We start from the raw sequence: 12,835 nt of genomic DNA, 5'->3' as shown, positions 1-12,835 counted from the left end.
TACTACAGGAAATAAGGGTTTTAATAGCAATGTAATATAGCGGAAAAGAAGTTTGTGCTATTGTATGTTTGTGGCTAGAAATATAATAGCGTTTCTTTAAGTAAAAAGCTATTATATCTGGAGCGGCAAAATGAAATTTGCAAGCGCGCATGTTTTTGGGATTTTGATCTTTAGATTATAGCACTGAGAAAGAATAATCGTTATGGTATCCTCGACCGCTTATTTTTTTATTAAAACCCGCGAATGATAAATTTTGTGGGAAATATATCTTTGACCAAAGCAAAGAATATTTAGTACTTTTTCATTAAAACAAAAGAATATCGTCTCTGCATTTTCTCTCCCAAAGTGTTCTTCGTGAGACCCCTTCGGAATCATCGATCTCTGTCTTCTTTGTCTTCATCGATCTCTGTCTTCTTTGTCTTCTTCGATCTCAGGTTTGTCTTCTTTGATCTCTGTCTTCTTTAACTTGCATGCATCATGATAATAATCGATTGCTTATTATCTCAATAGATATGTATCGATCGTCTTCCATTTTTACAATCTACAATCATGAAAATTAATCGATTGCTTATTATCTCAATAGATCTCAAAAATGATTTTTTTAGGAACAAATTAACATGGGGCCGAAGACACGAGGAGGAATGGTTAGAAGAAGCAGACGTTCCCAAGGTCTGGAAGCAGAAACAGAGTTCATTGAGATAACCAGAAAGAGTACGAAAATGCGTAAGTTAAATAAGGGAAAAGAAGTTGCTATTGAAGAAGAAAACATTGAGATAAGGCAAGAAAGTGCTGACGAAGTCCCGACAAAGGTTTCTGAAGATGTTAATGAGGCGGATGGTGATGGTGATGGTGATGATCCACATGTGGAAATTGAAGTTGAGAATGTCATTGCTGAAGAACAGTCTCAGTCTGAGAATGGAGTTACTGAAGAACCTTCTCAGCCGAGAGAAGCTGACATGGAAGCTGAAAATGGAGTTACTCAAGAACCTTCTCAGCCGAGAGAAGCTGACATGGAACCTGAGAATGGATTTACTCAAGAACCTTCTCAGTCGAGAGAAGCTGACATGGAACCTGAGAATGGAGTTACTCAAGAACCTTCTCAGCCGAGAGAAGCTGACATTGAAACTGAGAATGGCATTTCAGGAGCAGAAGCATCGCCATCTGATGGAAAACAAAAGAAGAAAAGAGGACCCACAAAGATGCGTAAAGTGGCCAAGGATCATCAAGAGAAGGTTTCTGTGTCATTCACTGAGCTTGGCGAACATGTAGGTCCTGGATCAGTGACACTTTCATCGTTCCTTGGACCCCTTGTACGCGAACATGTGACTGTACTTCTTGATGATTGGAGGAATCTTGATAAGCAGACAAAGGACACATTATGGGAGGAAATTCAGGTATATATATGCCCTTAAGTCTATTGTATAATGTCTTTGTAAGGATTATAATGTGTGGCATTTGCATACATTACTGCAGGCGAGGTTTGATTTGAAAGAAGAGTGGCAAAAAGATTCAGTCTTCAAACAGATGGGCTGTTTGTGGAGATCTGGAAAGTCAAGGCTTGTATCACAACTGCGAAATGCAAAAAGCTCCACAGAGAGAGCAGCACTGAAACCAAGCAACATTCGATCTGTTCAGGTTTGGAGCGCTTGGGTTAAGAGTAGGACTTCGTCTGTGTTCAAGGTGAAATATACAGAGCATTTGGTTTTTAAGTGTTTACTTCGGAGATTTGATTGATCAAATTTGATTTAATAATATTGTAGGCAAAGAGTGAAAAGTACAGAGCACTAAGGAGAGCTCAGATTCCTCACACCACTAGTCGTAGAGGAATGAATCGTCTAGCTTGTGAAATGGTAAGTAACAGTATGTAATTATATTATATCTGAAGATAGAACAAACTGATAAGTAAAACAATATATCACTCTTGTAGAAAAAAAAGAGTGAAGACCCTAAGAAGATTAGCCGGAGCAAGGTCTGGATAGCAGGACACACTCACTCTGATGGTAGACCTGTTAGACCTGAGTTTGCTGAAACCATTGTAAGGTTTCATTGTCTGATTAATTAAGTTACTCTTTTTGGTATTGAAAAGGACCATAACTTATATTGTGTTTGTCTCAGGAAAAAATAATTTCACTTGATAGTCAAATGGACTCCACATCCAGTGTTAATATAAAAGAAGATGCTGTTAGTCAAGTGTTGGGAGTAGACAAACCTGGACGAGTCAGAGGGTTGGGAAGAGGGATTACTGCTACGAAACTAGCATTCTTGTCAGCTAGAGACTCCAAACTTGCCGACTTGGAAAGCGAGATTAAAGACTTGAAGATTCTGGTCCGTGACTTAGCTGGAAATAAGGTGAATTTTCTTTAGTTTTAACTGGTTATATAATGTAGAATTTCCTTGATTGATATAAAATCAATGATTCATTTTATGTTTTTACAGAAAAACAATGATGATTGTGTTTCTCCATCTGAGGCTAGTTATGTATACAAAGAAGGAACTAGAGTTCAACTACTTGATTGGTGTGAGTCAAAAGATGTTGTTGTCGCTGAAGGAGAATTCTGCTCTGCTGAAGGTACATACAAGATTGGTCGTATTCCGATTGGTCCTAACGCCGCGGCGGTTGTTGTAAAGTCGGTATCAAACCCGAAGGCATCTGTTTGGAGGCCAACTACGGATGTGCGTAATCTTCAGGAAGCAGCGGGATGCAAAATTCCATGGCCAATTGATAAACTGATACTAGATAGTGCATCGAACAACCATCCAGTTTCCTCGGATGTGTTAAGATCAAAGGTCATTCCATTAGCACGTATACTTACGTTTGTATTATAAAATTCAACATGATACTAACCATATGCATTGTCAATATAGAATACTACCGTAGATGATCTTGAAAGGTGCAAGATCTACGATTGGGTTAAGGGCGTCGAGGTAATCGCTGAAGGTTTTATGGGTTCGACTGACCCATATGAGATGGTGAACAATGTTCCTTTGGGTCCGAATGCTGTAGTTATGAGAGTTGCTAAGGTGATTAATGGGAAAGCTTTTCTATGGAGGCCAACAAGTGACATGACAACAATGAGTGATGCTGTTAATGAAAAGATCGCATGGCCGCTCCATAATGTATCAGTAATTAAAGTTCCTGAAGATGAAGGGGAAGCTAGTGTCAGAAGGCCTTCATTGGTAAATTTACAAACTTCTCTCTTTTACAAACTTATTTAGATGTAGTTGGTGTGATGTATTTGTTGTGCTTGTAGAGTCCAAGTGGCAGCACTAGTTCCACCCGTTCAGGTGGTAAAAAGAAGTGCATCTTGTTGGACCACAACAACTCAGGACGGAAAGTCGCAGAAGGCAGAGAGTAAGTAGTACTGATCCATTGTGTTTAGTCCATCACGTCCCGTTAGGTCCCAATGCAAGTCGGGTCTGGGTTGAAGTGGCCTTGATTGAAGATGCATCTCTATGGAGACCAAACTCTTTTCTGGAAGACATATCAGATGCTGTGGGCAGCACAGTGGCTTGGCCAAATGATAAGATTCTGTATGTTTAAATGTACTCGATCGAGTATTCTCAAAGACATATTTATGGATCGGAGTATGCTTGTTTTGTTTAAGACATATTTTGCTTGTTTGGTTGTAAGACATATTTTGTTTGGTTGTTAAGACATATTTCTAATAAGATTATGTAGGCTTGGCATATATATAAATTATAAAAATAAGTGGTCCTTTAAAATTTTTAAAAAATAAGTGTTTCAAAATAATTTATACAATTTAAGTGTTCCATTAAAATTTTTACAAATAAATTGTTCATAAAAATTTATACAATTTAGATTTTAGGGTTTATTTAGGGATTCAACCCTATTGTAACAAATTTATACCCTATCATCATATAGGGATTCAAATTTAGGGATTCAACCCTATTGTAACAAATTTATACAATTTAGATGAAACAAATTTAGATTTTAGGGTTTATTTAGGGATTCAACCCTATATAACACATAAGGATTCAACCCTATCATCATCTATTCTCCATATAGAGAAATCATTTTATACTTATTTCAAACATATAATATTTTTGTTAAAAAAAATTAATAATAAAATTTATTAAAATTTAAATTTTGTTTATAACATAATTTCCCATCATTTTCATGCATTTTTCGTAATTTAAAAATAAATTAATATAGAATTGTACATAAACCAATAAGAAGGAATGGTGGGGATAGATGACGTGCCTTCATAGAAGCCGTAGGATCTGATTTTTTAATCTTTCAATCTCCGTCTTTCCATCGGAGATCTGTTCATTCTCCTTCTGCGATTACTCAAATCTAGGTTTAGTTCCTTTTGCTGACGCCTCCTTTTCGAAAATCGAAGGTTTCAGTCGATTTCCCTCGAAGTTATATTGTTCTGATATGGAAAAAGCATGGGTTTGGCTTCCAAGGTAGTAATCTTTTCGACATTTTAATTCATGACGAATTCTTCTTCTGTTCAAATTTTTTGTTCTGATTCTGTTCCTTATATATATATATAGGGCTAGCCTCGAATATTTCGAAGGAGCAACAGGCTTTGTTACTGCATCAGCGAGGAGGTTAGGAGATCCGACAGAAATATTATGTCCCTGTACTCACTGCAGAAACCTTTCCCATCAAGTTTTAGACAAAGTAACGGAGCATCTTGTGATTAGGGGTATGGATAAGAAGTATATGAGGAGTTCTTGTTGGAGTCTTCATGGTGAGAGAAGGTCTGATATGAATGATAGTGTCCCTCAATCAGAAACAGAGGCTTATGGTTTGCTAAGGACGGCTTATTTTGATAGTGGTGAACCTGATGAACCGCCTTCTGATGACACTGGAGGAGAGCCTGTACATGGTGAACCTGATGAAGACTCGGAGTTTAGGAAGAAGTTGAGAGATGCTGAAACTCCATTGTACTTGACATGTAGCAAGCACACCAAAGTTTCTGCGATCATGGCCCTTTACCGCATCAAAGTAAAGAGTGGAATGTCAGAGGCTTACTTTGATCAGCTACTGTCGGCATTACATGACATGCTACCAGAAGGTAATGTACTACCAAAGTCGACTGATTCGATTAAGAAGTTCTTGAAGATTTTTGGGTTTGGCTACGAAATGATTCATGCGTGCAAGAACGATTGTATTCTCTATAGGAAGCAATATGAGGAGTTGGAAACCTGCCCAAGATGTAGTGCTTCTAGATGGGAAATTGATAAGCACAGTAATGAAGAAAAGAAAGGAATTCCTGCAAAGGTCCTACGGTATTTTCCGATCAAAGACAGATTCAAGAGGATGTTTAGATCAGCAAGGATGGCTGAGGATTTGCGATGGCATGCCAACAATGCCACTGAAGATGGTATAATGCGACATCCTGTTGACTCGTTATCTTGGGCTCAAGTGAATAATAAGTGGCCAGAGTTTGCTAGTGAAGCAAGAAACCTTCGACTCGGCCTGTCAACAGATGGTATGAACCCTTTCTCTATCCAGAACACAAAGTATAGTACTTGGCCAGTGTTGTTAGTCAATTACAACTTGCCACCAACTCTGTGTATGAAGGCTGAGAACGTCATGTTGACTATGTTGATCCCTGGACCGACGGCTCCGAGCAACAACATTGATGTTTATCTAGAGCCACTGGTTGAAGACTTACAAGAATTGTGGAGTGAGGGGATTCAGGTATACGACTCATTCCTGAAAGAGAAGTTCACACTAAAAGCTATGTTGTTGTGGACTATAAGCGACTACCCGGCTCTAGGTAGTTTGGCAGGTTGTAAAGTTAAAGGGAAACAAGCATGCAATGTTTGTGGAAAGGATACACCAAATAGGTGGCTCAAGTTTAGTCGCAAGTATGTGTATTTGGGGAATAGGAAGCGACTAAGCCCTGGACATCACTACAGACGCAGGAAAGGATGGTTTGATAATACAGTGGAGAAGGGGACTGCAAACAGGATTCAAACCGGTGCAGAAATATTTGCAACACTAAAGAACTTCAGGAATGACTTTGGAAGATCTTTAGCAAAGAAAAAAAAAAGGAAGAGAAATGTTGTCTCAGAAGATGAGGTGGCTGAAGACGAAGATGAAGAAAATGATGAAACGAGTGATCAATGGAGGTGGAAGAAACGATCAATATTCTTCGATTTACCGTACTGGAAGGTATTATAGCTATTGTTAGACTGAGATACGATTGTCACATTTTGTTTATCCATTAACTGATCATTCTGTTTTCAATGTGTTAGGATTTGCCGGTGCGTCACAACATCGACGTCATGCACGTGGAAAAGAACTTGTCTGATGCATTATTATCAACGCTGATGCAGAGTGCTAAGTCAAAAGATGGCCTCAAAGCGAGACAGGACTTAGAAGATATTGGAATCCGGAAAAACTTGCACACACAGGTACGGGGAAAGAGATTCTACTTGCCTCCAGCAACTTATTGGCTCAGTAAGGAAGAGAAAAAGATATTTTGTCAAAGGTTGTCTGCGTTTAGAGGCCCTGACGGCTACTGCGGTAATATTGCAAATGTTGTTTCAATTAACCCTCCTATGATTGGAAGTCTTAAATCCCATGATCATCATGTACTAATCCAAAATCTGTTACCTGCTGCGTTACGAGGGTTGCTTCCAAGAGGACCAAGAGTGGCAGTAACTCGAGTATGTAACTACTTCAACAGATTGTGTCAGCGTGCTATTGACGCGGAGAAGCTGATAACTTTGGAAAATGAGTTTGTGGAGACAATGTGCCAACTCGAGCGGTTCTTTCCTCCATCGCTCTTCGATATCATGTTCCACCTTCCTTTACACCTAGCAAGAGAGGCACGTTTGGGAGGTCCTGTGCACTTTCGTTGGATGTATCCGTTTGAGAGGTTTGTTTTCATTTTGTTCGCGTAATGTAAATTGTTTATATCCTGAACTGTTTTTCCGATCAACTGAGGTTTGTAACTATTGCTATATTGTTTGAGCTGTAGATACATGAAAACACTCAAGGCATATGTAAAGAATTTTGCTAGGCCAGAAGCATGTATGGCTGAGGGGTACTTAGCTGGAGAATGCATAGCCTTTGTTTAGAGTTCCTAAAGAATTCTGTACCCGTTGAAGAAGTACTTAACCGTAATGAAGATATTCAGTCTGATGGAATGGTTCTTGAAGGTCGACCACTGCAAAAGGGAACAGAGCTTATTCTTTCAGAGAAAGATAGAGACATAGCACATCGATATGTTTTGATGAATATGGCTATTATGGATCCCTATGTTGAGTAAGTTCTACTGTCCCTCTCAAATTCAGATTTTTTTATCAGTCTGATAACTCTCTACTTTGTTATGAGAACCAGGAAGCACTTACAAGAACTGCAAGATAATGATGTTCGATTAGCAACAAATGAAACTTTGTTATGGAAGCATCACACCCAACAATTTGCTGAATGGGTGAAGAATAAGGTTTGTACAACTTCACTATCTGTTCACTTTTCTATTCACATAGCTCACACAGTTTTACATCCTTGTTAGATACCTTCTAACTCAAAGGAGCATTCTACGAAGCTGAGGTGGTTGGCCTTTGGACCAAGGTTTACTGCTCATACCAATAAAGGTTTTGTCATTAACGGGAACCGATTTCACATACAATCCGTTAAGCGAAAGACTCAGAATAGTGGAGTCACTTACGAAGCTTTCAGCATGTGTAGATCTTCTGCAAGAGATACAAGACATACAGCCGATATGGTCACATATTATGGAGTGATAACAGAGATCATTCTTCTCGATTACCACATGTTCAGCGTTCCTTTATTCAAGTGTAATTGGGCGAACAGAGGCTACGGTGTTAAGGAAGAAGATGGTTTCACCCTTGTCAATCTTCATGTCAACCAAACGCCATATTTACAAGATCCATACATTCTACCATCACAAGCAAAACAGGTATTTTACTCTAGAGAAGATGAAGAATCGCCTTGGTATGTTGTTATGAGAGCACCACCGAGAGGATATCATGAACTCGAGACAGAGGAAGACGTTGTCGGAGCACCATTACTCGCACAGGAATTTGATGATACAGAGCAATTGTCTGATGATGAAAGTTTTTGTGTTAGAGATGATTGTGATGGAATTATAGTTGCTGATTGATTTTTTTTGCATGGAAAATTTGTGAGAATTGAATATATTTTTTATTTTCGAATATTTTAATTTTCTTCGAATTTTAATTAGAATTAATTTTATTTTACATTTTTTGATTCTCTATTATTTTAAAAATCAAAATATTAAATAAAATTTGTTATAAACAAAATGAAACAATTGCATATAAAAAAATGCAATGAAATGTTCAAATATTGCTATTGATAGAAGACGACAATAGTAATTACAAATCGCTATATTTAATTTTAAAAAATGCTATAGTTAAAAAGTTATAATATCATTTTGGCGACGCTATAATACAAATTTACAATTGCATAACAAGAACCGCTATTAATAATAAAATATCAATAGCACAACAAAAATCCGCTATGAAATGTACGAGACCTATTATCGCGGGCGATATTGGAGCGCTTTCTACAACGCTATGGTAGCGTCTTATAGCGCTTTAGCGGTGCCATCAAAACCCTTATTTCCTGTAGTGGATCATAGCACCATGCTCAGCTCCCCATGATTCTTGCCTTCCTTGTCAAACATAGCTTCTTCATAAGCCTTGGTACATAACTCTCATCAGGCTAATCATTAAAGGCATGTGATCTTCTGGAAAAACTCAGCAAAGGAACACACAGCTTGAGAAGGATGTCCACCAGCTGGCATTGTAGTAGTACCCTCTCGTGTTTACCCAGTTGGAAGCACCCTCTTTATCCGTGTGCTCCTCCTCAATGGTGAACCTGTTCATCAGTATGACCTCTGAGTGACCCTCTGGTTCTGTCTCCTCACCTCTCTTGATCATGAACCTCTCTTGCTCATCCACACTGACCTGAGGAAAATTCTCTACTTCTTGTGTCACCACTTGATCATGATGACCTGAATCCCCTTGGTGCTGCTCTTGCACTCCTGATTCAGACTCATTTCCCCCCTCATGATCAAGGAGAGTTGTTCTTTCAGGTCTCTAACCTTATCCGGACATGTTTACCCCAAGCCTTTCCAATATGTTCCTCAGATTCTCTGCCATGTTTCTTGGTTCTTGAGACAGATCTTCCAAGTCTTTCCAATTCTTTTCTTCATAATACCCCTTGGTCTCTATGAACTTAACATCTCTAGACACCAACACTCTCCTGGTTGCTGGATCATAGCACTTGTACCCTTTCTGAGTGATTGAGTACCAATGAACATAGCTTTAGTACTCTTGCTTCTAGCTTGTTCCTTCTTTCTCCGGGAATCATCACATAACATAAGCACCAAAGACTCTCAAATGATCTATGGTGGGCTTGCCTTGTTTAATACTTCAAAGGGAGACAGTTTCTTCAAGACACGTGTTGGCACTCTATTGATGAGATAGCAAGCAGTCTGAACAGCATCACTCCAAAACTTCTTAGGGACATTCATGTGGAACATTATTGATCTCGCAACCTCCATCAAATGTCTGTTCTTCCTCTCAGCCACCCCATTTTGTTGTGGTGTGTAAGGACAGCTAGTTGTTGCACAATCCCATGCTTTGCAAGATGACTCTTGAAAGCATTGCTAGTGTATTCTCCTCCATTATCAGACCTCAAAATCTTCACAGTGGCATTGTACTGGTTAGTAACATATGCTTGGAAGTTCATGAAGGCTTCCAGGACTCTGTCTTTGGAGGGAATCATGGTGATCCATGTGTACTTGGACTTCTCATCAATGAAGGTCACAAAGTACTTATGGCTGTCTCTAGACATACAGGGAGCTGTCCACACGTCTGAATGCACCAGATCAAAGCAATTCTCATATCTGGTCTCTGATGTTGGGAAGACCGTCCTACAGTGCTTTCCAAGTATACAGGCTTCACACTCCAAGTGATTGAACGCCATACTTGGTAGAATCAGTTCAATTCCTTGGCATGAGGTGTCCAGCCTTGCATGCCATGTGAGATTATCACTCTATCCGTTGTGCTGCTTAAACACACAGACTCCACAGGACTAGGCGCCTCAGTTGTTTGGAGATGATAGAGCTGATGCTTGCTGTCTCCTCTGCCAATAACTCTTCCAGTCTTTAAATCCTGGAACTCAACTTCATTTGGTCTGAAAACCACTTGACAATCCAGATCAACTGTAGCCTTCTTAACTGAGATTAGATTGGATGTAAACTGAGGTAGGTAGAAGGCAGTGGAGTTCTTCTCAAACAGCTTGAGGTTTCCCACTCCTTCTATTGGGATCCTGGTACCATTGGCTATCATGACACTCCCTGTTGCTGCTTTAACCTCACTGATTAGTCTCTTGTCACTGATCATGTGTGTGTGTTGCTCCAGAATCAATGATGATGGGTTTAGATGTGGATGCTTTGGCAGGAGCACCCAGACTCCGGGTCGTAGCCAAAGCATACACATGCTTAACCAACTCATCCCATTCCTTCTTTGTCACAACTCATCTGCCCTCTTGGTATCCATTCCTCTCATGTCCGCACTGTCTCCTACTGTCTCTCCCATGTAGCTGAGTATGAACACTCTCCTATAACCATCTGCTGAAGTACATCCTTGATTCTCTTCAAGATTACACTCATCCTGTCACTTAAGTGCTCAGACTCGCTATCCTTTCTCCATGCTCTTCTCTTCATTAACCACTCCTTAGAAAGTTTTCTCAACCTTCCCTCTTACAGCTTGTACCTCCCTTCCATCTTTCTGGCTTCCTGTTTATTTCCCACACATCATATGTATATTTAACAAGCTCACATACCTCTTCCATAAGGAAGCTGAAGATCACATCTTGCTTCCTCCTTTCTTGACAACATCTCGGATTTGATGTGTGTGTCTTCACCACATCTAGCTCTGACCATACTTCTCTCAGCCTTCCCACAAGCTGATAACACTCATCCTTTCCTTGTCTCAAGCCACGGATCACCCCTCTGTCCTCAATGACTCTCACAAGCTTGGACTTGCCTAAAGTTGCTTCAATCTCACTCCTTGTAGTGTTTCCTTGAACAACTTCATTTCCCAGCTTCAGACTCTTGTCTGACCTTCTTCAGTAGCCATTTCCATGAAAGGTTTCCCCTTTCCATGACTACTCCATAACCCACAGCTTTCCAAAGCTCTCTTTGCCCATCTTGACCAATCGCCATCTCTCTCTTCTTCAAGCTCATGGTTGTACTAGATCTGTGCTTCATTTCCATGTTGAGATAGTTTGAATCCATCAGAATATCTCACACCACTCAGATAATAAAGACCAGAACTCAAGAACACCAAGAACACTCAAGAACACTCAAGAACACTCAGATTTTTATGAAAAACGAAATCACACTCTCCCCTGTTTGAATAACCTGGCTCTGATACCATAAACACTTTTGTGTTTTAAGAGTATGATTCAAACAATCAGAGATAATCAGATCAAGATATTAAAGAGATTAAGAGATTTTAAAGAATAGAGAGAGAGAGACTCAAAACTCCATTAATTAATATCTGATGAGGTTTACAAGTATTAATAGAGAGAGCAACAAGGGTTTTCGAAATGTATAAGCATGTGGAGTCAATGGACAGGCTGGGAACTCCTTTTGAATCACTTGGCTGTGCTTTCTCACATGCTTGCACTAGTAAAAAGCATCCTCTCCTTTCCAGCATCATACAGGGTCAAAGTAAGCCCTTATCCCTTCCTATCCTCTTCCCACGTCCTTCTTAAGATAAGAGAGGATTAACATCAGTTAGACTCCAATTTAAACCATCCTGGTAACTTCTCTTCCTTTCACTTAGTTACCACAGTAACTTTAAAGTTACTGTGATAAATCCCAAACTACTGACCACCCCAATACTCTTCCTCTATCAATGTATCCACTCCTCATCACCTCATCTCAACAGTTTCTAACGTTTCAAACTAGAAACTCAGATATTGCAACTGGCTCTGATACCATGAAATGTTTTAGAGAATATGAGTTGTAATGAGAGAGTAGTATGTTTAGGTTTTGAGTAGAGAAAGGATTAGTGATAAGGAGAATCATTATGGAAATGGTAGAGAAGATTGAATAGGATAGAACTGTCTAATCTTATTATGAGATGAGGGTTACATCATTTATAGAAGAGGCATTAGGGTTTACAAGTTAAGGAAAACATCAATAGTCATAATCATGTGTAGTCAAGACCAAAGGGAGCGTTTCTTTGAAGAATGGAGTAAGGCTCACACGCTTTGCCTTTGCCTTTACAGCCTGTCCACGGCCGGGATGGAAAGGCTCGTCCCTCACTTATCCCTAAACGTATGATCAGTCTTGAGACCCTCCTGTGCTGTAGAGGCTTTACCACCCATCTCATTCTCCCTTATGTTTCCTTAGATGTACGGCCAAGCCCCTGTCGACATAGGCCGTACTGTCCGTCCTAGGCCGTACTGTCCGTGCTCTTCCCAAACTTGGGAAACTCTAATCACCTTTGAAAGTGGCTTCTTCTTCTCAACTCCTATGAGATTTATTCAACTTCCTGGTGATTCTCACCACTTTATGTATCCAAATCAAGCTTTTACAAAGTGATTCATCCTGGTTTGATTGGAACGACGAAGAAGCTGTGCTATTCCCAAATGGGAAACTGGAATCACCTGATTTGAAAGTGGGATAACTTCTTCATGCCAACTCCTATGAGATTTATTCAACTTCCTGGTGATTCTCCACCACTTTATGTATCCAAATCAAGCTTTTCACAAGTGATTCATCCTGGTTTGATTGGAACGACGAAGAAGCTGTGCTATTCCCAAACTGGGAAACTGGAATCACCT

At 39.7% G+C, this 12,835-nt stretch overlaps 2 protein-coding genes across 3 annotated transcripts; both read left to right on the top strand.

Annotated features, from left to right (window-relative positions):
* The first annotated feature begins 13 nt into the window (after window positions 1-13).
* On the top strand, window positions 14-3,584 carry LOC125603265. The gene is made up of 9 exons (XM_048774393.1): window positions 14-434; window positions 606-1,394; window positions 1,474-1,680; window positions 1,761-1,850; window positions 1,928-2,035; window positions 2,116-2,349; window positions 2,437-2,787; window positions 2,866-3,177; window positions 3,252-3,584. Exons 2-9 carry the CDS (start codon window positions 618-620, stop codon window positions 3,354-3,356), a joined length of 2,184 nt encoding a protein of 727 aa, XP_048630350.1. The 5' UTR covers window positions 14-434; window positions 606-617; the 3' UTR covers window positions 3,357-3,584.
* A 184-nt stretch (window positions 3,585-3,768) lies between these two features.
* On the top strand, window positions 3,769-8,165 carry LOC125603264. 2 transcript variants are annotated; one of them, XM_048774392.1, is made up of 7 exons: window positions 3,769-4,428; window positions 4,519-6,151; window positions 6,235-6,505; window positions 6,611-6,860; window positions 6,963-7,249; window positions 7,325-7,430; window positions 7,500-8,165. In XM_048774392.1, the coding sequence occupies exons 1-5, from the start codon at window positions 4,400-4,402 to the stop codon at window positions 7,060-7,062; spliced, it is 2,283 nt and encodes a 760-aa protein (XP_048630349.1). In that variant the 5' UTR covers window positions 3,769-4,399; the 3' UTR covers window positions 7,063-7,249; window positions 7,325-7,430; window positions 7,500-8,165. The 2 variants fall into 2 exon arrangements, with proteins under 2 accessions (XP_048630349.1, XP_048630348.1); XM_048774391.1 differs by having other exon boundaries at window positions 3,849-4,428; window positions 6,235-6,860.
* The last annotated feature ends 4,670 nt before the right edge of the window (window positions 8,166-12,835 follow it).

Source organism: Brassica napus, unplaced genomic scaffold (assembly GCF_020379485.1).
Source record: "Brassica napus cultivar Da-Ae unplaced genomic scaffold, Da-Ae ScsIHWf_3128;HRSCAF=3947, whole genome shotgun sequence".
Taxonomy (NCBI): domain Eukaryota; kingdom Viridiplantae; phylum Streptophyta; class Magnoliopsida; order Brassicales; family Brassicaceae; genus Brassica; species Brassica napus.
This window is presented reverse-complemented; position numbering and strand designations above follow the sequence as displayed.